The sequence below is a fragment of the Chamaea fasciata genome, unplaced genomic scaffold, assembly GCF_029207755.1.
Source record: "Chamaea fasciata isolate MVZ Bird 193981 ecotype frontalis unplaced genomic scaffold, bChaFas1.0.hap1 SCAF_20, whole genome shotgun sequence".
NCBI classification, from domain to species: Eukaryota; Metazoa; Chordata; class Aves; order Passeriformes; family Sylviidae; genus Chamaea; species Chamaea fasciata.
Genome location: NW_027094105.1, coordinates 1,844,977 through 1,867,368, shown reverse-complemented (window position 1 = coordinate 1,867,368; position 22,392 = coordinate 1,844,977). Strand labels below are relative to the sequence as shown.

Sequence of the window (22,392 nt, the reverse complement as noted above, 5' to 3'; positions counted from 1 at the left end):
ACAAGAGGGAAGCTGGCAGAGCACTCCTTGGAAAGCCTCGGGAAATCTCTGACACAGTCAGTAGCCTCTCCCACCACAAATGACATCAATTAGCACGGAGGCTTCTCTGGGAACGTGTCGTGGATGCAGGGGAAAGACACTGCAGTGTGGAAACTCTGTGTGGGATGTGAAAGCCACTCTGAGCAGGGATTTTACAGGCCATGGCATTGGAAGAAGTCCTCTATGCAGAGAGACAGGCACCAGCACGGAATATGGATGAAGGCTCTTTTGGAAACAAGAGGGAGAAAGAATAATCCCTACCAGGAAGAGGAGTGCCCTGGGAATGAAGAGGAGGTTTGAGAGAGACAGAGGAATGATAAAATCAACTTTTGTGTGAAGGAAAGCTTATTTTTGTTCACAGCAGGGGTGTCACCATATGTGCACCTCATGACCAAATTAGTCACCACTTCTTGGTGGAAAGTCTCAGGAGAAATAAATCCTCCACGTGGAAGAAGGCAACAGCTATGAGGCTTATCACTGGACAAGGAAAAGCAGCAGAGCTGTGGAACCTTCATGGGAGCAATGTTCAAAGTTCACAGGTTTCAAACATGAAGGAGATGTAAATGGCCAATTAATGCTGAACGTTACATAAAGTAAAAGCTGGTTTAGCATTACCTTGTCTCACAGTATCACGGAAAATGTTACAGCCCTGAAGTGAAAGCTCTGAAGGGACAGACTCATGGCCTTGTGAATGGAGTTACTCAGTGGAAATCATCAAACCAAATAGAAGGAGCTCTTCTTCCATACAGATCATGGTTAAACCACAGGACTCATCGGGACAGGAAGCTGTTTATGCCAAAGTTTACATGGCTGCAAAAGGTGATTAGATAAATTCATAACAACCCATTTGGGGCTATTAAACAGTTACTTGCTCACAGCTAAAGAACTGCCTGAACCACTTGCCACATCCATATCTGTTTGCCCTCTTCCTCTTTGGTAACTGCTGCAGAGCATTAGAGGCAAGACACTGCCCTGAGCAGACTGTGGCTTGAGCCCATCCAGCTGTTCTGATTTCCCTTAGGCAAGAATCCCACAACTGTACCTCTCACTCACTGGTCTCTGGAAGCAGCCTCTCACCTCCATAACTTCAATATCACAGGAGCAGTAATTTCTGGAAAACAAGACTGTTTATCCTTAGAAGTAACAATCAGACAAGAAGGAGAAAACACCTGCACATACCCACGTCTCACTTCAGTGTTACCATAAACCTGGAATGACCCCAACACCAAAAGCCCTCTGGTTCTGGAGGCAGCTCCCACCCACACTCATCCTCCAGTGTCCCTCCCTTAACTCAGGGTTTCAGGTTTTTACCTACAGAAACAGAATTAGTTCTGTGATCTCTGTCTGGGCTCCTGTCAGCCCCCGGTAGAGGCTCAGTTCAGACTGGATCCTGCTTCAGAGACACAGGCTGCAATCTCGCTGGTTAAGCACCAAGAGAAGAACGACAATCGACAATCGCTGTCTGCTGCCTGCTGAGGGGAGGGATCAGCTCTGTACACACACGCAGAGAACACTGGTTCGGCAAAAGGGGAAGGCAATATGCAAAAGTAGAAGTCCCTCCCCACTCTGTTCAAACCAGTTGTGTTTACAGTAAAATCTGTTTCCAAGCAATCTGTTGCCAAAAGCAATACAGGTAACAAAAGGCAAAACAAAACCAAAACAACAGCAATAAAAAGTGAAAAAAAACCTCTAATACATAATTTATCAAAGCAGAAATGCAATTTCCAACTTGTTTTAACCTCCCTGTGTCTATCTTTGGGGTTATACCCAGGGTCTTTGGCCACATAACGCTGCCCCAATGTTTTCTAGGACCCCCCTTACTGCATTAATTTATGCAGCACTTACAGATGGGATCTGCCCCTAAAGGAGGTGAAACCTCCTTGCTTGTCACTTGCAGCAGACTTTGAGGAGAGCTTTCAAAGTACTTAAATACCGGCTAAGATAGATGTCTGCAATGAAAACACGATGTGGGAGCCACAATCATCCCACCTCAGTGCTGATCCTTTCTCTGTCCTCCCAAACTGCTTTCCAGCATTGCCTACTCTGGCAAGCTGCAGCCCCTCCACTAAACCAAGGGCCATCAGAAATGCACTTCAGCATTTGGCTCAGGCAGGACCATGGAATGTGCAGCTTTTTCTCCCAGAATTTGCTTCACACTCAGTATTCCATGCAGAGGTTTGCCATGGGAGGAATGCTCTGTGTGAGCCAGGGTTCTGGCACAGACCTGCCATGGCACTTGCCAGCTCACCTCCTGGCGCACACTAATTAATGCTGGCCTGCCACAGCGTTAGAAATAGCAGGGCTGACATGGTCGGCAGCTCCAGCAGCTCTCCATGGAGACTGTGTTCCTTCTCAGAGATCTCAGAAGTACTGGCATTTTACTTCAATTTAAAAAATGGAGAAATATTTAAGAGAGAATTGTCATTTCCTGTGGATATACATGTAGCTAAGAACAGAAATACTGACTGGGTTAGAATTAGCAAAAATTAATGTTGCACAAATAACTTGAAATGCCTCCTCTTTAGATTTTCATGTGGCTGAAGCTCCTGGGGAAACCTCTGGAAGCTCAGAGAGCAAAGTTTAGCTCCTCCATAGGGTCCTAGCCCTGCTCCACTGGGAGCAATCTCACTGGTGTTCAGCAGGCAGGTACAGGAGCCTTAACCCAGCAGAGCATTTCCACTCTCACACTCCCTCTGGGAATGCTGGGGGTGGCAACAATTGCTCACTCCACACATTACAGAGCAGCTTCCCAAACATGAAAGGCAGTGCAGGCTGGAGTAGAGGCTGAGGGAAGCACAAAGGCTCAGGACTGCTCACACAGTGAGGACATGGATGGCAATAATGCAGAGGCCTTTGCTTTCTAGCCCTGGCTGAAAAAACCCAAACCTGTATCTGCATTAAATACAGCAGCATTTGTGCCAGAAAACCTCCCCCAAGCCCTGCAGTGGCTCCCCTGCTCCATCTCAGGGCAGGTTTTCCAGGGTTCCCTGAGCACACGTGCCTGTGAACGCTGTGCTGAGCACACCTGATGAGATTGATGCTGAATGTACCCTGCTGGACAGCACAACACAGGCAACACACTCTACATTCCCTGGTTTTAATCAGAAAAAAGCCAGGATTCATTTTGTACATTAGTCTGAAGAGATGGCATCACATCCTGCAGGAAAGGCTGTCTTTACTGATTAGCACAGCCTTGTGTGAAATCTTGAGCAAGTCCTACCCAGATTCATCCTGGCTGCCTTTGGTACCTAAATGATGCTGCAGTTTTTGGAACTGGTCCCTTCAAACACCATCAGAGAGAACAGGGAGGTGTTGTCAGAGGACTGCTCAGAGCTGGAGTGGGCCAAGCCGTCCCTTTCCACTGATTCCAGTGTGAACACTATTCAATCAATGCCTGTAATTAGTGGGATAAATCTGGACCCTAATGCCTCTGCATTGCTCAGCTATCTCAAAAAGAACTGCAGAAATCTCCTGCATTCCAGCTGCAGATGTGGAGGATGAGCCGTGTGTGTCTCCCCAGACACCTCGGAGGCTGACACAGGCCTTTCCCAAGACCCTCTCAGGTCACTCCCGATGCTCTGGGGCTCCTCCCAGGCTCTCTGGGGCTGCTCCAAGTGTTCCTGGACTCCTTCCAGCACCTCTGCAGGAGTGTGTTGTTTATATGCCAGAAATATCGATCGTCATAATCTTTATATTAAGCCAACTACCAGAGGCCATTCAAGCTCCAGCCAAAGCCTTCACAGGGCTTCTATATCCTGCCACCTCCTCACCTGACCCAGCCACAGGATTGGATTATTGTTATCCAGGCACAGATTCCAGCATGTGTACAAGCCGTTTGTGTGTCACACAGAGCTGGCCTGTGTCAGCAGAATTGAGGTCATGGCTGTGTTTGCCTCAGCCCACCCCACGGCAAGGCAGCAGGATGAGGCTCCCTGCTTTGGGAGCTCCATTAGGAGCCTCTTTCAAATTTTTGCTACAGCATGAAAGAAGAAGAGATGCTGGGACTTGTAGACCCAGCTAAGATCACAATGAAGACATACAACCATAAAAAGATTCTGCTGAAACAATAATCAAATATGCTTAATAAAACTATGACCAATGGATGCACTGTCTGGGCAAGAATGTGCTCACAAAGCTGGGAGGTAGAATAAGGGACAAGGAAAGGCGAGGGTGTTATTTATCCAGCATGGCGCGTCTGGGTGCCTCATGACAGGGCTGCAGCACCCACACACAGCCCAGGATGGAGGTGTCCATGTGAGGAAGCCTTGGAAAGCAACATCTACCTCATAACAGGAGGGAGCCCCTCACTGGGGCCTTCCCCTCACAGCACAGGGGCCTCTACAGAGGTGCCACTGCAAGGCTCAGAGCAGCCCTAAGCCCTCACAGCAGCCAGACCCCCTGAGCCCTTGCAGCCCTCTCACGGCTGCCCATGCCCGCACAGCCCCTCAAGCCCTCACACTTCCCTCACAGCCCTCGGGGCCCTTCCAGCGCCCCCAGGCCCTCACAGATCGCCGAGCCCTCACAGTCTTCTCACAGCTGCCAGACGCCCTGAGCCCTTAGGATCCCCCGAGCCCTCACAGGAGCCAGGCGCCCTGAGCCCTCAGAGCCCCTCTCAGGCTCCCCAGCCCTCACACTCCCCTCGCCCCCGCCCCTTCCCGCCACCTGCCCGCGCTGTCGCCATGACAACGCCCGCGCGCGCGGCCCCGCCACCCTCGGGCGGGACCGCGCGCCAGAAACTGCTGGAACGTCGCTGCAGCCCGCGCGTGCGCGCGCGGGGTCCTTCCCCCACCCGCCGCAGCGCTACGGCGCCGGCTGGAGCAGGAAGGGGGGACGGGCAGGGAAGGAAGCAGGGAGACCTGCCTGGAGGAACGGAGGCGAGGGGTGGGGGGGAAGCGCTGGGGACCCGCGGGGAACCCGCCCTGTCCCGCAGTGAGGAGGAGCCGCCGCCTCCGCTGCGCTAAGCGCGCACTCGGCTCCGTGAATGGGCGGCTGCGGCGGCCACCGCCCAGAGCCCGCTGCGGAGTCACTGCGACGGTTACCAGGGCACTTCCTTCTCCGCCAATCAAACGGCGTTAGCTCATCCCCCAGAGCCGGCAGCCAATCGGCTTCGACATCAATCATTCAATTGAGCCAATCGGGAGCGCCGTGAGCGAGCTGGGGCGGGCACTCGCGGCTCCCGGTTGCCTAACTGTAAAGCCAACAGACAGGCGGGTGGGGCGAACAGAAGCCGTCAGCTTGAGTGACAGCGGCAGAGCCAATCAGATTCTCTGATTTGTTCAGCCTCTCTATAAGCATCCAATCGTTGCTGTGAGTGACTGCCTGGGCGGGGAGAAGACGGCTGCGCGCGCATTCCGCTGCTATATAAGGACTGGCGGTTGCCTCACGCAGTCAGAGTCGGTTGGGGGAAGGCTGGGGTCGTAGAAAGCGCTTGGAACCGCCGCCATCATGAGGGAGATCGTGCACCTGCAGGCCGGGCAGTGCGGCAACCAGATCGGAGCCAAGGTCCGGGCGGGGAAAGAGGGCGCGGGGGCAGGAGGGGAGTGCGCCCGGTCCGGCGCGGCCGCCGCTGACGCGCTTCTCTTTGGCAGTTCTGGGAGGTGATCAGCGACGAGCATGGTATCGACCCCACCGGCACCTACCACGGGGACAGCGACCTGCAGCTGGAGCGCATCAATGTCTACTACAACGAGGCCACAGGTAGGGCCCGGACCCGCCCCCCTAGGCTCCCCCCGGGCCCCCCCGGCGCGGTAGTCACGGCTCTCCCTGTGTTGCAGGCGGCAAGTACGTGCCCCGCGCCGTGCTGGTGGACCTGGAGCCCGGCACCATGGACTCGGTGCGCTCCGGGCCCTTCGGGCAGATATTCAGGCCAGACAACTTCGTGTTCGGTGAGTGCGCGGGGGCGGGAGGAGCCGCGGGGTGGGGCGGGCAGGGCACTGCGGGGCTGCCCCGCCGCACATGCTCTGAGGGACCGGCCCGGACGGGGCTAATCCTGGCGTGGAATACCGGGATTGCGGCTGGGAGCAGCTCCGAGGTGGCACCAGAGGTCGTTGCTCTTCCGATTTTTCGTTACCGCCTCCGTGCGTGCCACAGGGAGAAATGGAGTGGCTGCTGTATCATTGATAATTAATGTTTTGCCTGTGTCTGCCGAGCCACTGCAGAGGTGCCTGTGTGAAACCACAGCCCTGCCTGCGCTCGATAAGATGAAAGCTTTCGTGGAGCCTGATGCTCTTAAGCCTTGCTTGCAAGCAATAAGCAGGAAGCAGTGACCGTAATCTAATACGAAAATGGCTCTTTTCCAGGTCAGAGCGGAGCAGGAAACAACTGGGCAAAGGGCCATTATACGGAAGGTGCTGAATTAGTCGATTCTGTGTTAGATGTTGTAAGAAAGGAGGCAGAAAGCTGTGATTGTCTCCAGGGCTTTCAGCTTACTCATTCCCTGGGTGGTGGCACAGGCTCTGGCATGGGTACCCTTCTCATCAGCAAAATCCGTGAGGAGTACCCAGACCGAATTATGAATACTTTCAGTGTGGTGCCCTCCCCTAAAGTGTCAGATACTGTAGTAGAGCCCTACAACGCCACGCTGTCGGTGCACCAGCTGGTGGAGAACACGGACGAGACGTACTGTATCGATAACGAGGCGCTGTACGACATTTGCTTCAGAACACTGAAGTTAACGACCCCCACCTACGGTGATCTGAACCACCTCGTGTCTGCCACCATGAGCGGTGTCACCACCTGCCTGCGGTTCCCGGGCCAGCTCAACGCTGACCTGCGGAAGCTGGCGGTGAACATGGTTCCCTTCCCACGTCTGCACTTTTTCATGCCTGGTTTTGCCCCGCTCACGAGCCGTGGGAGCCAGCAGTACCGGGCTCTAACCGTGCCAGAGCTCACCCAGCAGATGTTCGATGCCAAGAACATGATGGCGGCGTGTGACCCTCGTCACGGCCGCTATCTGACGGTGGCCGCCGTCTTTAGGGGCCGCATGTCCATGAAAGAGGTGGATGAGCAAATGCTAAACGTTCAGAACAAAAACAGCAGCTATTTTGTTGAGTGGATCCCTAATAACGTTAAGACAGCAGTCTGTGACATTCCACCTCGCGGCCTCAAAATGTCTGCCACCTTCATTGGCAACAGCACGGCCATCCAGGAGCTGTTCAAACGCATTTCTGAGCAGTTCACTGCGATGTTCCGCAGAAAGGCTTTCCTGCACTGGTACACAGGTGAGGGCATGGACGAGATGGAGTTCACAGAGGCTGAGAGCAACATGAACGACCTGGTCTCTGAATACCAGCAGTACCAGGATGCCACAGCTGAGGAGGAGGGGGAGTTTGAGGAGGAGGCTGAGGAGGAGGCAGAGTAAAGCTATGCAGTTGAACACCTGTAAATTTTGTTTAAAGTTGTATGAACTCTCTCATTCAAAAGTTCTGTTTGTGTTGTGTTATTATTGCTGTTTCCAAGTCACTCCCAATGCTGTACAGGCACCATTAAAGCAGTTTTCACAGTGCACGTCCCCGTCTCCTCTGTTCACACCGGTGCGATTCCAGGGTGCCGTCCCTGTAAGTGAGCCCGCAGATGTCCTGCAGGTCTGGAAGGGAAAAACAATGGGCTTGGCACGAGCTCTGCCACCCTGTCCATGGCAACCACCCTTCTCTCCTGCCCTCTGCCAGGTGATGCCTGTTGTGTCACTGGTGCTGTGGCAGTCCTGTTCCTGCCAGTGTGGGGGTTGAAAAGACTCCCTGGTGTTGTCTTACAGTCAGGTACTGCTGGATGGGGGGCACATTTAACAGGGAGGGTGGAATTCACTCCAAACTGTATCTAAATTTAGGTACCTGCCTGTGGCCCGTTGCATCCTGGCCTGGCAGGAGCTGAGCCAGGGCCCACAGGAGCTCTGAGCTGCCTGGGCACAAAATGGTGCCACAGAGCTGCCACCCAGCCCTGGGTGTTGCTGCAGCAGCTGAGCTGCTCCACTGCAGCTCCTCAGCACTACAAACCCAGCAGGGAGCCCTGGCCTGGCCCAGGGGTGCTGGGCACAGCTGTGACAGGTGACACCAGAGCTGTCCAGTCACACAGCCCTTCTGCACTGATTTCAGAAATCACAGCAGAGGTTTTGATTGTCAGGTGTTGGTGCAGCCTCTGCTTTTGCAGTGAGCTGGGCACCTGACAAGTTTCTGACACTGGGTTTGTCTCATTAAAACCCTGTATTAACAGCAGGTTTTTACAATGGAACCAGTTCAGACGTTCGGTGTCACTTGAAGTGACAAAGCTGTCACTGAGGAGCTGGACAGAAGGGAGCCGGCTCCTTCCCTGCTGGAGAAATTCTCTTCAGCATTCTAATTTATAACTGCTTTTGTTTAAAGGTTTTCTGCCTTAATTAATTTTCTCCACCCAGAGCTGGACTGGTTGGAGCAGTTAAAACTGTGCTGACTGGTGGCTCCAGAGGCAGGGAAGTGGGAATGTCTGCAGGAACAGGGCCCAGTGTCAGACCTGTACTCAACATTCTGCTCTCTGGGCTCAACTTCCCCATCAGTCACAGCCAAGCCCTGCCAGGAGAGTTTTTTTCCCACTCTTTGCTTTCAATCCTGCCATTTTTTATATCTTCTCCCATTTTCCCCCTCTGCACTGCAGCAAGGACAAGCAACGAGTTCAGCTCTTCCCAGCTGAGCTCTGTGATTTCCCACCCACATTACTGAGCTGTGACCAAACACAGCAATGCATTAGTTGCTGATTTGTTGAGATTTTTTTTAGCCTGGTACATTTGTGCTTTCAGGTGCATGGACACACCTTCCCCTTACACACAGAATTCCTCCAGACCTTTCCTTTTAGGCAGCCCAAGACGTCACAGGGCTCAGGCAGGGACCTGTCCTGATGGCAAATACCATTTCCCTACATGTTTTGTGCTTTCTCCACCCCTTCGTACCATCTACCTTTTCCTTTTTATCAGACTTCAAGCTTTTTAGAACAAATCCCTTTCCTGACATGTGACAGGTGGGATGTCACTGAGCCTCCCCTGCCTCGGTGGGGGATGGTGGCTGGAAATGTGAAGCCTGGGAGAGGCTGGCAGTGCGAATGCTGGGCTCTCCTGCAGCCAGAGCATGGCAGAGTTCCAGCATCTCGGCACAGACCAGAAAAAACCCTACTACCTATATGGAACTGGAATCTCAGTGACTGTTCACTTCTATGCTACTCCAGCCAGTAATAGCACTACTTAACCCAGTAATTAGTATTAGTGACTTTCGTTTTCACTCAGCTGATGAACTTACGTGGAACATGGCCCGCGTAGGTAGATATGAGTCCAGCACGGCTGTAAATTTTGGTGTCTGGCCAGTGTGTCAGGGGGAATCTTGTGCCCAATGTATAAGGTGGATTTCTCTCCAAAAGCTGGAAGACAAAACAAAAAACCCCCCACAACAACATGGAACAGTTTATTTTAAAACATACTATTTTTACCAAAGTCATGTGCTTTGACTCTGCATTATATAAAATATTTAAGCCAACATAAAGCAATTCTCTTTCCAGTCTTGCTTTCTTCTAATTAAGAGCTACATTGCATTGTCCTTTTTTCCACTCCATAAATTTTTCTCTGGCAGGTGTGGGTAGCAGTCCCTGCCAGCTCATCCCCCATGCCCACAGCAGGGCCCAGGTGCTGTCCTTGGTGAAGAGATTTATTCCCTTGGGGATCATCCCCGGGTCCCAAAGGCTTCGTGCTCCTGCTCTGCTGTCCCTGGAGCTGGGCCTGCTCCTATGCTGTGGTTGTTTGGGTTTGACCCCCTTTGTGTTTCCATGAGTCCCACCAACAGGAATAGCCTGGAATTCCCGGGCCAGGAAGAACAGGAAGGCTTTGGGAGTGTTAACTGAAGGAAAAGCGTGAATCATCTCCTGCCCTCTGAGGCTGGACACAGGCCAGGGGCTGGGCAGCAGGGTGGGTGTCACAGCTGGGTGTCACAGCTCTGCAGCCACAGAGCCCCAAAGGTGTCCCTGGAGCTGTGCTTGGGATGTGGGTCACGGAGCCCTTTGTGCCTGGGATGGAGCCCAGGCTGCGGCTCCTCAAGAGGATTTTTGCCGTGCCTGCTGCAGGCAGTGAGCAGTGATCCATGGCACGTCTGTAACCGAGGACAACAAAGATTTAGGGCAGGAGATTAGTGGCTTGAAGTCAGAAGCCATCTTAGCTAGAAACGTGCCGTGATTCTCCCTTCAGCGCGTCTGCTCCTCCGCTGCTGCGAGCGCTGCCAGCCCGGGCTCGGCTGAATCCCGCGGCGGACGGACACATCCCTGGCTGACTCACGGCATGGCAGCCGTGTCTGCAGGCATCGGGGCAGAAAGCCTTGGCAAACAGCACATGCGGGGATACCCGCCCGGGTTTTGTTCTGTTTGCTCCATCTCAATCCCGAATCACGGCAGCAGGGAAGGAGACGGGAATTACATTTCATCCAAGGCACGCCGCTGCTCTCCCCGCTGACTCATTTCTGCCCAGCTGATTTCTCTGAGCTGGGGGTCCTCAGTCTTGGGCGTTTTTCCTACATCAGCCCCATACGCTCGGGGATGAAGGCACGGCAGTGTGTCCCGGGGAGCAGGAAGGGCTGGGATGTCTCAGCCTGTATTTAACGCGCTGCTCCGCTGGACCAGCGAGGCTGCTGCGTCCCGGGGATCTCCGCATCCAAGGATCTCACGCCATCCTGGGGGCAGGGAGGGACGTGTAGCTCTGAATGCAAACTATCAGCTGCTGCGGGAGGGATGTCGTTTTCCCGTGCCGGAGGATTATGTGTCATTATATGGGAGCTCTTACAGCAAGGGGACAACAGCTTTTCCGGGGGGATATTTCTGCATCTTTCCCGAAAGGAGGAGAAAGAAGGTCGAGATTCCTTTAAGACAAATTGTGTTAGGAATGGAAAAAAGCCTTACAACCAATTAAAAGACGTATCACAGGAAGCCACCAGCACTGCCAACCAGACAGAGAAGATGTATTCCATAAGGGAAGTGCAGATAGTTGCATCCTGTATTTCTGCACCCAGAGCAACATTTTAACAGCCACTCTTGACCCAGCCCTCAATAGGTTTCCTTAATCCTTTTATGAACTCATTCACCCTCCCTTAATGTCCCAAGGAAACAAGCTACAGAATTTAATTGCTGGTGTTTTTTTTCAGTGTTACCTAACAGAGTTTGATTTTGCTTGTACTTGTACCACAGTTCTAATCCGACTATTGAAAATTCAGGTGGATCAGCATTATACACATTCTTATTTCAATAATTATAATAATAATCTATAATCTACCTGGTGTTGGTCAAATTCCTTCATGGCTTTGTTCACAGATGGGATGAAGGTCATGCCCACGGTGTCGGTGATGCAGGGGACGAATCCAGCGTACCCTTTGGTGGAGGCAAAGGAGAACAGTTTCTTCTTGAGAACATACAATGATCATTTAAAGATCGACCACTCTGAGAGTGGAGGAGCCTGGGATGAATATAAAACCTTAAAGTATAGGAAGGAAAAATTAATCTGTTTAAATTGTAAAATTAACTCTTACATGTGAGGTATCTCCTCTGAAAGAGGCTTTTTTCTTAGATTCCCAAGGAAAACACAATGGCCTGAACTGGTTTTTGTTGGTCTGCATGTGGTATGGAAGAACCATTTCATTATCTCAGTCCTTTTTTTTTTAACATCTACAGCTCTTTCATGTTTTCTCCCAGTTTAATACTCATTCAGGGGCTAACAATGGGATGTCCAACCTTTTTTCCTCATCTGCTCCGCCCTCCCAACAAATTCCCACAACAGAAACTTTATAAAGTTTAAAACTACATAAAACCTAGCAAGGTAGAACTTAAAAGCAGCCCAAACTCTCTCTTTCCAAAGGAATGCTCTGGAGAGAGAACTTTGTCTTCTGCATCCTAAAGCATGGGCACTCTCTCATTTTAACTGAAATAGCGTGATCCCTGTATTCCTGTGATCCAGTGCAGAGTGAAGGATCCCTGCACTCACACATTCACTCTTCACAGAGTGAAGGATCGCTGCAGTCGGATCCTTGAGGTGGGAGCGCAGCCCATCACCCATCACAGCTCTCCTGCTGACAGGAATGTTCTCTCAGAGCAAGGGGGAAGTTATAGGACACCCCCTGTAGGACAGAGCTTATGCCTTTACGATGGTGCCATACACCCCTGTGTGTGGATTTGGTGACTCAGGAAAACAGCTGATTTCTAGGAGATGAATAACCAGCCCGGCAGGGTGGGGCAGAGCCCGGGGACCAGCTCTCCTCACCCTCTGGAGCTTGGCCCCACAGCTGCAGGGAATTGAGGTGGTTCCTGAATCCCTTCCACTGCCCACGGGCACAGGGTGACATCCACAGGGTGACAGCATCCCAAAGAAACGCCCTTGCTGGGAGAGCAGCAGGGATATTTTCCATCCCAAGCAAGCTGGAGCCACTAGGCATGAGGTTTCCTCATGGAGGAGAAGGGTCACATCATCTCCTCAGAGGTGCCCTGGTTCTGCACGTGCCCTCCCCGTGTTTTACCTGTAACGACTTTCTGTTGGATGGCATTTGGGACAGGCAGCACTGGCAATGGGTAATCTGCTGTTGCCCCTCCTGGCAGTGTCACACCTCCCGTTTCTAGCTGCTAAAAACAAAAAGAGAAATAAAATAAAGCACCAGTAAAACCTGCTTCTTCCCCCAGCTCCGCTGCTTAAATCACTGGCAAGACCTGGGAATGGCGACTGCCATTTCCAGTTCTTCCCAGCTTTACACTAACAGCTATCCCAACGATTTCTGGGAAAATCAAATTACGAGATGAGCAAGTAGCAGACCCAGAAGGGGTTTGCAAAATCCCCACGGAGAGCAAGGGGAGCTTTGGGTACTGAGCTCCTGTGCAAATCTCTTTCTGGGGACAAGGAGCAGGAATGCCCCTTCTTGGGATTTACATCCAAGCCAGCTTTTGACTCCATGCGTCAAACCTCTAATCTCTGCCTTCAGAGGATTTGCAGAGCCATGGCTGCAGGAATGTGACAAAGGCTGTTGCTGGCTCCGGATGAAATAAAAGGTTTCTTAAAAAGTAATAAATATAATAATTTTTTAAAAAATTAAAAACCCATAAAAAACATGCTGGTCTGGAGAGGTATTTGGCTGTGCTGTGCCAAGAGCCCCCAGCTCCACAGGCAAATCTCAGTACTGGTGTTCAAAGGAGAGGTAATGATGGTGGGAAATTCAGATGAGGGCAGATATAGGGTCAGAAACCCAACCAAAGGTGCTGGGACTGCTCTTTTTGGGAGGAGGAGGAAGGCAGCACCAGGGCTCCAAGGACATCCTAAGGAAGCACAAGCCTGGCTGCCCAGCACAGCATAACACAACTTTAGGGGCTGGGATTGCAGCCAAACCCACCCAAATGAGAAATTAAGCCTTTTTGATTGGGAAGCGTAATTAACGACCAAAACCATTTCCTGAAGATGGAGTAGATTTGCTGCTGCTGGAAACATTTGTGCGTCTGATCTTTCTCTGCACGAACTCTTTGTGCCCTTGCCACTCCCACGTGTGTGAAATTCTCCCCTCACACCCACCACCCCCCAAGCTCCCCCCCAGGGCCACTCACCATTTTGCTCCCTGCACATTTACACTGGGCCCTTTCTCCACAGTTACACTGGCCTGTTCCAATCAACCTTCCCAGGACACCGGCTAGGGGGGGCTTGGCCACCTCCCTCTCCATCTCCTCGGCCGCGGGGTGCAGGGCCAGCCCCCACCGCTGCTCCGGGGCCATCCAGCTCTGCTGGGCACCGGACACAGCCGTGCCAGGGGCGCCCTGCCACTGCCTGGGCTCCAGGGGGGTCATCATCGGCTCCTTGGGCACCGGCGCGGGGACAGGCTGTGGCCCCAGGGGTATTTCAGGAGGGCTCTCGATGGGCTGGTAGGTGACATATCCTGAAGGACAGACACTGAGTTAGGCATGGCCCAAAGAGGATGAGGGATTCCCGTTATCCCCGTGCCCCTCTGGGAGGATGGGAGGGAGGCTGGAGGTCAACGGTGTAGAGTCAGAACAGCTCGAGTTGGAAGAGACCACAAAGATCCACTCCATGCACGTCCCATGGCTGTTCATCAGCCCCATCAATAAACCAACCTGTACAGAAAACCTGCACAAATCCAAGTTAAATAACATTAATTCCAGCTGCCACCTAAACGGTAAAATATCATCAGGCAAGTTAAAAAGTAATAAAGGGGGAAAAAAACCCTCAATTCTTAACTCCACGTGGCTGTGTCAGCCCACCCCAAACACAGCCCCCTCCAAGGAATTCTTGTTCTGGCACCATTGCTGCTCACCAAGGAAAGGATCTGTAACGCTGGCTGGAAAAAAATTATCTTACATCCAGCAAATACTGAATATCTCCACTGTGAACGAGGGACAGAGCCCTGAGAGTTGAGATTCTGCAGGGACTCCTGAGCTTGGCAACTTTTGTCTGATTTCCCCTTAAAAATCTGTACTTCCAGAGGAGGATTACTCCTGCACCCCAGTCACCTTTTCCTTATTGGAAAACTGTTACTATGTCAGCCCTGTCTTTTTAAAACAAACCGAATTCCTGCCATTTTTGTGCTCACAGGTCATTTTTTTCCAGGTCATTACAGCCTTCCTCTGAGCTCCCCTTGGGAGCACATCTGCATCCCAGGGCTGAGCCCGGGGAATGAGGCGCCGTCTTCCAGCAGGGCTCCATCTGCAGACAGTCCGTTCATCTGCAGCGCTGGATTAGTGCTGGACTCAGAGGTTTTTTCCAGGCTGAATGATTCCATGATTTCTGCAGATCTGCAGAAATCAGCAACATCTGCCCTTTTCTGCACGAGTATAAACTTTTGGTGGGTATTTAGGTGTGCAGTCTGCCCATAAGTACATAACAATGTGTATATATCCTGTATACAACTTTGTGAAATATATATAATATGCTCTATACAACTGAATTATCAAGTGCCCAGGCAGGCACCAAAATAAAGAAAAATCCTTGATTAAAATGATTTTTCAATCCAATGTGCAAATTTTAAGGCAGGTTTATTCTTACTGCTTTATTAATAAGAATGTTGAATCTACTCTTTCTCCCACAAACCAAAGGAAAAGGAAACTTAGGTTGTTCTATACTTGAGAAATCCATGTGAGCTCCTTTTTATGACCCTGGAGTTTGCAAGCTGATTGATCCTGAAAGGCTGCACAGTGAGGCATGAAATGAAAAGCCAGGAGAGCACAGTGCTTCTGATTTGAGTAAATATCCACATTTTCAGGCCAGGTTCCTGGGGAGCGGCTGCCTGCACACTTGGCCTGTACCACAACCAGTTCCAGCATGGTTGATGGATAATTCAGCACATCCCTGGCTGATCTCATGGAATCACAGAATATCCTGAGCTGGAAGGGACCCACCAGGATCATTCAGTCCAATTCCCAGCCCTGCACAGACCCCCCACCAACCCCACCCTGGGCATCCCTGGCAGCGCTGTCCAAAGGCTCCTGGAGCTCTGGCAGCCTCGGGGCCGTGCCCATTCCCTGGGGAGCCTGGGCAGTGCCCAGCACCCTCTGGGGGAAGAACCTTTCCTGATCTCCAGCCTAAACTCCCCAGACAGAGCTCCAGCCATTCCCTGGTCACCAGAAGGAAGAGATCCCCAACAGCAGAGCTTGATTTCACTTCCAGCAAGAAAACAAATGGGATTCAACTGATAGAAACCAGCGAAGTGCCCATCAATGAGACTTTATCAAAGCCAGGCCTTGAGAGAAAATCTCAAGACCAAGTTTGCTAAAGGCAGCCACAGGCCCGACCCTGCCATGAATTCTTTGATCACCGTCCCATGAAACACCCAGAAGGACAGCAGGCAGCACCTGGGGAGGGTCTAAGGGGTTGCACAGGACCAGCCGGATAGCAGGGGCTGTTGGTGACCTTATCAGCACAGCCAGGGGTGTTTCTTCAGGACCTCACAACAAGCAGCAAACATGAGCTCTGGCATTGGCAACAAGGAGAGAACCAGAAAAATGAGAGAGCAACTCAGTCAACTGGTTAGTTGGCTCTGTCCAAGCTGTGTTTTAGACCAAGGAAATGCAAATTCAAACCTCCAGGAATGAAGCCTGTAAACACCACCTGTGTAGTGGAGACCTGGATCCTGGAGAACAGGGCCAGGAGGAGCAGAGAGTTTGCCACAAGTTTGCAAGAAGCTGCACGGCACAAATTCCCAGTGAGAAATGAGAAAGCAACACTTCAGTGTGGCCATCCCCAGGGAAATAAAGACCCAGATCCCACATGGGCACATTATCCCCGTGTTCAGCCTGGAGGAAACTCACTCCCACCGTCCAGGGCATCCACAGCAGCCACGGCTCAGCCGTGGGATGGGACGTGGCACATGTGTCCCCAAAGGATGGCACATCCCCATGGGCTGATCAGGGTCACAGGGCAGCCCTGCTGTGCCTGCCTTGGGGCTGCTCAGCAGGGACCAGGCACTCTGCCCAAGGGCTGGGACTTGGTAGGAGATTCCTGCAAATTCCCAGCGTTGGGAATCCACCTGAGCCTGTCTCAGTGTTTGATGGAGGAGATAGGGCCTGTCAGCAAAGTGGGAAAGGGAAAACAGGGAAAGGAGGGAAAGGGAAAGCACAGGAGCTCTTCTGCTGAGCTGAGGAGGAGCTGCAAGAAGCAGAATCAATGCCAAGCTGTCGGAGCTCAGAGCAGAGCGAGCTCTGCACCAGGCAGGTGAGGTCACTCTGCTCTGAGATCTTCCCCAGAAAGATGGATTTTAACCTGTGGAATTGTGCTGGGTTTGGCTGGGATAGGAGAGGTAGTTTTCTTTACAGCAGCTAATACAGGCCACGTTTAAGGTTTGAGAGCAGGCAGCTGTACGGGGTTTAGTTGCCAGCCAGGGTTAAACCACAACAGGAATTCTGGAAGAACTGGGGAGTGAGTTAATGATATGCCATAAAATCAGTTATCTTCATCTAACTGAAGATAACCTGGGAATTGAAACTCTCCTGTCCACAACATGAGAATCTCCATCCTCATGAGCTGAGGCCAGGAGCTCCAGCTCCTCACTCTGCTGCTCTCCAGGTGTCAGTGCTCCTACACCAGAGCTGTGATTGCTCTAAGGAAAATATTGCTCCAAGGAAAATATCCCCCTTCATGCAGCAGCCTACCCAGGACAGGTGGGCACAGACCCCACTGCTGGTAATTAACACAGTGCTCATTAGCAGGGTCCATTTGCTCACCTGGGTGATCGATCTGGTAACGGAGCTCAAGGAGGTTTTCCTTGTTGTCCAGTGGTGCCAGCAGGGAGCGAGGGCTCTTACTGATGGTGGGGTCTAGCAGCAGTTTGTGGGTGGTTCTGCCATAGGTGTCCCCAAACCTGAAGGTGAGCTGAGGAATGTAGCCCCCATAGCTGAGGAGGAAACCAAAAAGGAGCCATCACTGAGACGGCAGAGGGAGATGTCCACTGGTGGGGTCATCATGGAACCCCAGACTGGATTAAGGCCCATTCAGTTCCACCCCCTGCCATGGGCAGGGACACCTTCCACTGTCCCAGGCTGCTCCAAGCCCTGTCCAACCCAGCCTTGGACACTTCCAGGGATCCAGGGGCAGCTGCAGCTTCTCTGGGCACCCTGTGCCAGGGCCTCCCCACCCTCTCAGGGAATGATTCTTTCCCAATATCCCATCCATCCCTGCCCTCTGGCAGTGCAAATCTGCTGCAGAGCATTTGTACCCTGGAAAGGCCCTGTCCAGGAGGCCAGGGAAGGTGATGGATGGGATGAGCCCAGGTGGAGCAGCAGCACGGGGGGGAAACTGAGACCACAGGAGTGGTTACACAGGAGGCCAGGAGGGAGTGTCTGTGTTCCACATGTGTGCGCTCCTCTGGCAGCATGAAAACTGGCTCATCAATTCACAGGCATGTACAGGCACAGGCCTTTGGTTCACGGAGAAACACGGGATGAGGAGCAGCACCTGTGGATGGGAACACTCCCAGCACTGCCTGGGCTGCGTTGGCTTTGGCAGCACCAACATCCACAATCCCCCAGTAAAACACCACTTCCAGTTCAGTGTGCCCCAGTTTGAAGTTTGCGGCGCTTCTCTGCTCTGACACACTGTGAGTAACTGAGAAAACCCCAGTGCCTCTTGTTCAGTATTGAAGCTCAAAAATCAGAATAGTTCCTCGCTTGCACCCTCCTCTCTCCGCTCACAGCAAGGAGTGGGCCTGGGCTGATGGGCCCACCCAGGCTGTGCCTGGCACAGGGGGTGCACAGGGAAGCTGGTCAGTCCCAGGAACAAACACAGCTCTGTTTTTTTGGGATCTCTCCACCCTCCAGCCCCTGGGATGCACACTGTGACTAGTAGGTGGCCAAGGGCAGGGCAGGTGCTGGAGCTCTGGCTCTGCTCCGAGTCACCATGAGAAACTCGAGCTGTTCCAGTCTCAGATTTCCTAATGGTGATGTTATTCCAGCACTGAGGAAAGGTAGAGCAGCCAGTTGCAATGGACAGACAGAAATATTCCATCAATGAGCCCAGCGTGGATCCGGGGATGAAGCCAGCTGATGAGTGAGGATCATAAGATGATGAGTAAGTACTTTCCCTTCCAAATGGTTTAAACAACAGCGAGCAGAGCTGTGCATTTACTCCTGGCAGGTTTCCCCACTCTGCATGCAGGATTCCTCCCTGGCAGCCGCTGGAGCAGCTCAGTGGCTCATCCTCAGGGATTCTCAATGAGTCTTGCAACACGGCTGATAAAACTGAGCAAGGGCACAAATGACACAGCCCAAATAATTACAGGATGGCTGGAGGGATTTTGATCATGGACAAAATAATGGCTGGGCTGAGAAAGGGCTCTGTTCCCCTGCAGTGAACCACGAGGCCACCTGAGTGAGTCAGTCTGGGTGCACAAGAAGGGATCTGCCATCGAGGGAGTCACAAGTGCTGCTGGTAAAAGCCTGGGGAAGGGATCAGCCTCAGCAGGGCTGTTTGTGCCCCTGTGCTGGGGTGTTGATGAAGGACCCCCTTTTGGGGATTCCTGTTTGGGGGCTCAGGCAGGTGAGCAGTGAAAACCCGCTGGCCTGGGGCTGAGCCCACCTCAGCCTTCCCTTGCTCAGCCCTATCTCCTCCATCAGCACTCCCAGGCTGCCACCCAAACCTGCTCTGCCTCCCTGGTCGCCAGCAAAGCCTTGGCCCTGGGCCCATCCTCACTTGTCTCCAAAGCCTCCCCAGCTCTGCAGAGCCAGGCTGTGCCCAGGATTCATGGATTGACCCCTTCTCTGCCCGCCCAGACCTTCCCAAGCCATCCCACTCGTTGGGTTAAGGCTTCCCAGTACTCTGGAGCACTGTGGTGGCTTTTCAAACTCCTGCTGTGACCATTGCCTGGCCTGAGTGACAACAACGTGCTCTCATGATGTCTGTAGGTTCACTGGCACAGGCAGGTGCAGCACATGGGGCACCTGGGGACATCCCGGACACAAACCCTCCCCCTGTGACAGCCCAGTGCAGGGCTCTGCTGGTGATGCCCTTCAGGCAGCTCCTCCTCACCCTCAGTACCCAAAGCAGATGCAAAACAGCACCCTCAGCACCCACGGGGGCTCAGGGGGTGCCCTGAGCCTGCACAGCACCCACAGAAACAGCAGCAGGATCTGCTTCCTCCTCCTGCCTCCAGAGGTGAAAGCAGCTCCCGAGAGGAGCAGCCCCAGCTGCTGTGTCCATGCCAGGGCTTGGAGCTGCTCCTAAAGGAGCTGCAGGCAGGCTGGGCTGATCAAGGGAAGGTGTTGAGGTTTTAGGGGCTGCAATTCCAGCCACAGCTCCCTCCTTGCTGTCCCTCGTCTTCCCCAAGCCGCTGCCAGCACAGCTTTGATGGCACACATGGAATGTCACAGCAGATGGCCACAGCAACGCAAAAATGAGTTAAAACCCCTCAGCCTCAGAGCTTGTGTAAGAGGGAAGGTACAGAGATCAGTGATGGAAATCCTGCCTGTCACTGTGTGGGGAAGGGCTGATTCCCTCATCACGGCAGGAGCAGCCTTAAGGAAACGTGCTCCACCCTCTCCCTGTGGCTGGGATCTGCCTCCCCAGGCCTGCCCTGCACCACAGCACGTGGCCGGCATTCCCTGTGCCAGGGCTCACAGCCTGGTTCACCTCAGCCTGGGCTAATCCCAGGGATTTCATACCCACAGCAGCTGCTTTCCCTTGGGGGCCACCCAGCCCTTCCCAGCCCCTTTGCACTTCCCAGACCAGGTCTCACCACAGGACCCCACACACGACGTCTTGATTCCTCCCATTCACATCTTACCTTCTCCCCTGTAACTCATTGCCTCATATCCTGGGTTTCTTCTTTCCAAGCCTTTAGAGGAGAGGGTCACAAACAGCTTTGGAAAGAAATCCAACTACTTATGGAGTAGATCACAAGACTTCCCAGTCCCTGACCCAGCAGCAGGACAGGGCTCCAGCCCAGTGACCAGAGGGTGTCACAGCCGTACGACCATTTAGTCAAAGAAGACTCCTAAAAATCCTTGATACAAATATTGAGATAGTTTGGAAGCCAAACCCTGCTCTGGTGACACTCAGCAGCTTAAAAGAAAGGGGGGAAAGGAGGGAAAAGAACCATTTTGGCTTTGCTCTCCATGTGCTATGACACGGTCTGTAGCTCTACCCCTCTGTAAGGGGCTGTTTCTCCTGGAGCTCGCTCTCCTTCGGAGCATGGTTATGTGGAATACTGAATAGTGTCTTTAAAAAAACCCCAAAATATCCTGAGTCGTAAATATTGATCCCAACCAGAGCCATTTGCATTGGAAATGGATGTTTGGGATGAACTTACCCAGGGATGTGGTAGGGGGTTTGAGGGAGGGTGCAGTGTCCCTTGAAGCCTGCCATGCTGTTACAGCTCGTGGTGGGGAGGGGGGCAAGGAGACACAGCTCAATGCAGTCACCAGGGGAGCCTCTGTGATGTCAGCCCCCAGCAGGTTCCACCTGCAGCACAAAACCCCTCAGCTTCTCCTGCACACAGCTCGCTCTTTCCCCACCTGGAAGTTCTGGGCAAGCACAGGAATCCCCAGCCTTTGTCAGGCTCCCGGCCCTGCAGACAGCGGTGCCAGATGCTCCCCGTGAGTGGCCCCAGCACAAACACGTGTCCGTGGTCCCCACCCCACAGACTCTGGAGAGCCTGGCTGTGCCTGTCCCCAGGCCACGTCCTGCTGCCATCAGGGACGGCTCCAGGCACAGGCTCAGGGGTGTCCTGGGCTGCTGTGGAAGCTCAGCCACCCCTCCCGTGCCTGCTCCTCGCTGCCCTCCCGGCCTGGCTGTTTGGGGCTGGGATGATCCTTCACTGCCTGATTCCTGCAGGATAAAGGGTGTTCCCATCCCCAACATCCCATTGCCTCGCAGCTGCTGAATTTCTCCCTGCCCAGCTGAAGGCAGGCCCAGAACTGGGGCTCCTGTTTGCTGAACAGCCCAGGCACAGTTTGGGTTGGAAGGGGCCATAAAAGTCACCTTGTCCCACCCCCTGCCATGGGCAGGGACACCTTGGAGCAGTCCCAGGCTGCTCCCAGCCCCATCCAGCCTGGCCTTGGACATTGCCAGGGATCCAGGGGCAGCCCCAGCTTCTCTGGGCACCCTGTGCCAGGGCCTGCCCATCCTCCCAGGGAACAATTCCATCCCAATATCCCATCCAACCCTGTCCTCTATCACCTTAAGGCCATTCCTCCTTGTTCTGTCTCTCCATGCCCTCATGCACCTCCTGTACATTGAGTTGATCAGCTCAGATGCTCAGATTTTTAGGAGGAAAAACTTGGAATATTTCACATGTGAGCTTAGCAGTGGTCACCAATGTAGTTTAAACTTCTTGCATATGTGGTATTTGAATTAAAAATTAAGTATTTATGAACGTGCTTGGCTTTTAGATATCTCACTGGGCTGAATGTTCTTCAGCATTTCCAAAAAGTATGGAGTAATTTCTGAAGTTGAAAATTATTAACTTCTTCCTCCCTAAATTCCCCTCCCAGCTGACTGGACTTGCAATTGGAGCTGCAGCCATGCTGCTACTTGAAGCAGTTATTCTGTTTGTCATATATGGGATAATGAGACTATCTAATTATCAAGTACTCACTAGGTAAGTTTTCAAACCAGTTTTTCCATCAATCTTGGGTCTTCTTGTAATATTCTGTGGTAACTGTTTGCTGTGGAGGTGTGGTTCTTGCAGGACAACAGCTTTAAAGGATGGAGAATTTGTGTTGATTCACTTCCTCAGGTCTGAACTCAGAACTGTCACATGCAGGACCTGGAGGTTTTATTTCTTTGGTGTGTGAGCAGTGTCAGCCTCAGGATCAGTTGGGAATTATGGAGATGATTTCAACCCTACTGTGATTTCACTGTCACAGGAAGGAGAAAAGATTGAATTA

At 52.5% G+C, this 22,392-nt stretch overlaps 2 protein-coding genes across 2 annotated transcripts; one reads left to right on the top strand and one right to left on the bottom strand.

Moving 5' to 3' along the window:
* Nucleotides 1-5,418: 5,418 nt before the first annotated feature.
* Nucleotides 5,419-7,545, top strand: TUBB4B (tubulin beta 4B class IVb). Its single transcript, XM_066201188.1, has 4 exons — nt 5,419-5,541; nt 5,628-5,736; nt 5,814-5,924; nt 6,339-7,545. The coding sequence occupies exons 1-4, from the start codon at nt 5,485-5,487 to the stop codon at nt 7,397-7,399; spliced, it is 1,338 nt and encodes a 445-aa protein (XP_066057285.1). The 5' UTR covers nt 5,419-5,484; the 3' UTR covers nt 7,400-7,545.
* On the bottom strand, nt 7,536-20,869 carry CIMIP2A (ciliary microtubule inner protein 2A). Its single transcript, XM_066201189.1, has 7 exons — nt 20,814-20,869; nt 17,236-17,405; nt 13,612-13,937; nt 12,543-12,645; nt 11,309-11,403; nt 9,300-9,417; nt 7,536-7,624 (listed from the first exon to the last, which is right to left on the bottom strand). The coding sequence occupies exons 1-7, from the start codon at nt 20,867-20,869 to the stop codon at nt 7,536-7,538; spliced, it is 957 nt and encodes a 318-aa protein (XP_066057286.1).
* Nucleotides 20,870-22,392: the final 1,523 nt, after the last annotated feature.

Coding starts and splice junctions, on each gene's coding strand:
- CIMIP2A (XM_066201189.1), bottom strand. CDS start 20,869: ATGGCAGGCTTCAAGGGACACTGCACCCTCCCTCAAACCCCCTACCAC. Junction 13,938..17,235: donor TTACCAGATCGATCACCCAG/GTGAGCAAATGG, acceptor TCTGTCCTTCAG/GATATGTCACCTACCAGCCC. Junction 7,625..9,299: donor CTACGCGGGCCATGTTCCAC/GTAAGTTCATCA, acceptor TTTCCCTTCCAG/ACCTGCAGGACATCTGCGGG.
- TUBB4B (XM_066201188.1), top strand. CDS start 5,485: ATGAGGGAGATCGTGCACCTGCAGGCCGGGCAGTGCGGCAACCAGATC. Junction 5,737..5,813: donor CTACTACAACGAGGCCACAG/GTAGGGCCCGGA, acceptor CCTGTGTTGCAG/GCGGCAAGTACGTGCCCCGC. Junction 5,925..6,338: donor GCCAGACAACTTCGTGTTCG/GTGAGTGCGCGG, acceptor GCTCTTTTCCAG/GTCAGAGCGGAGCAGGAAAC.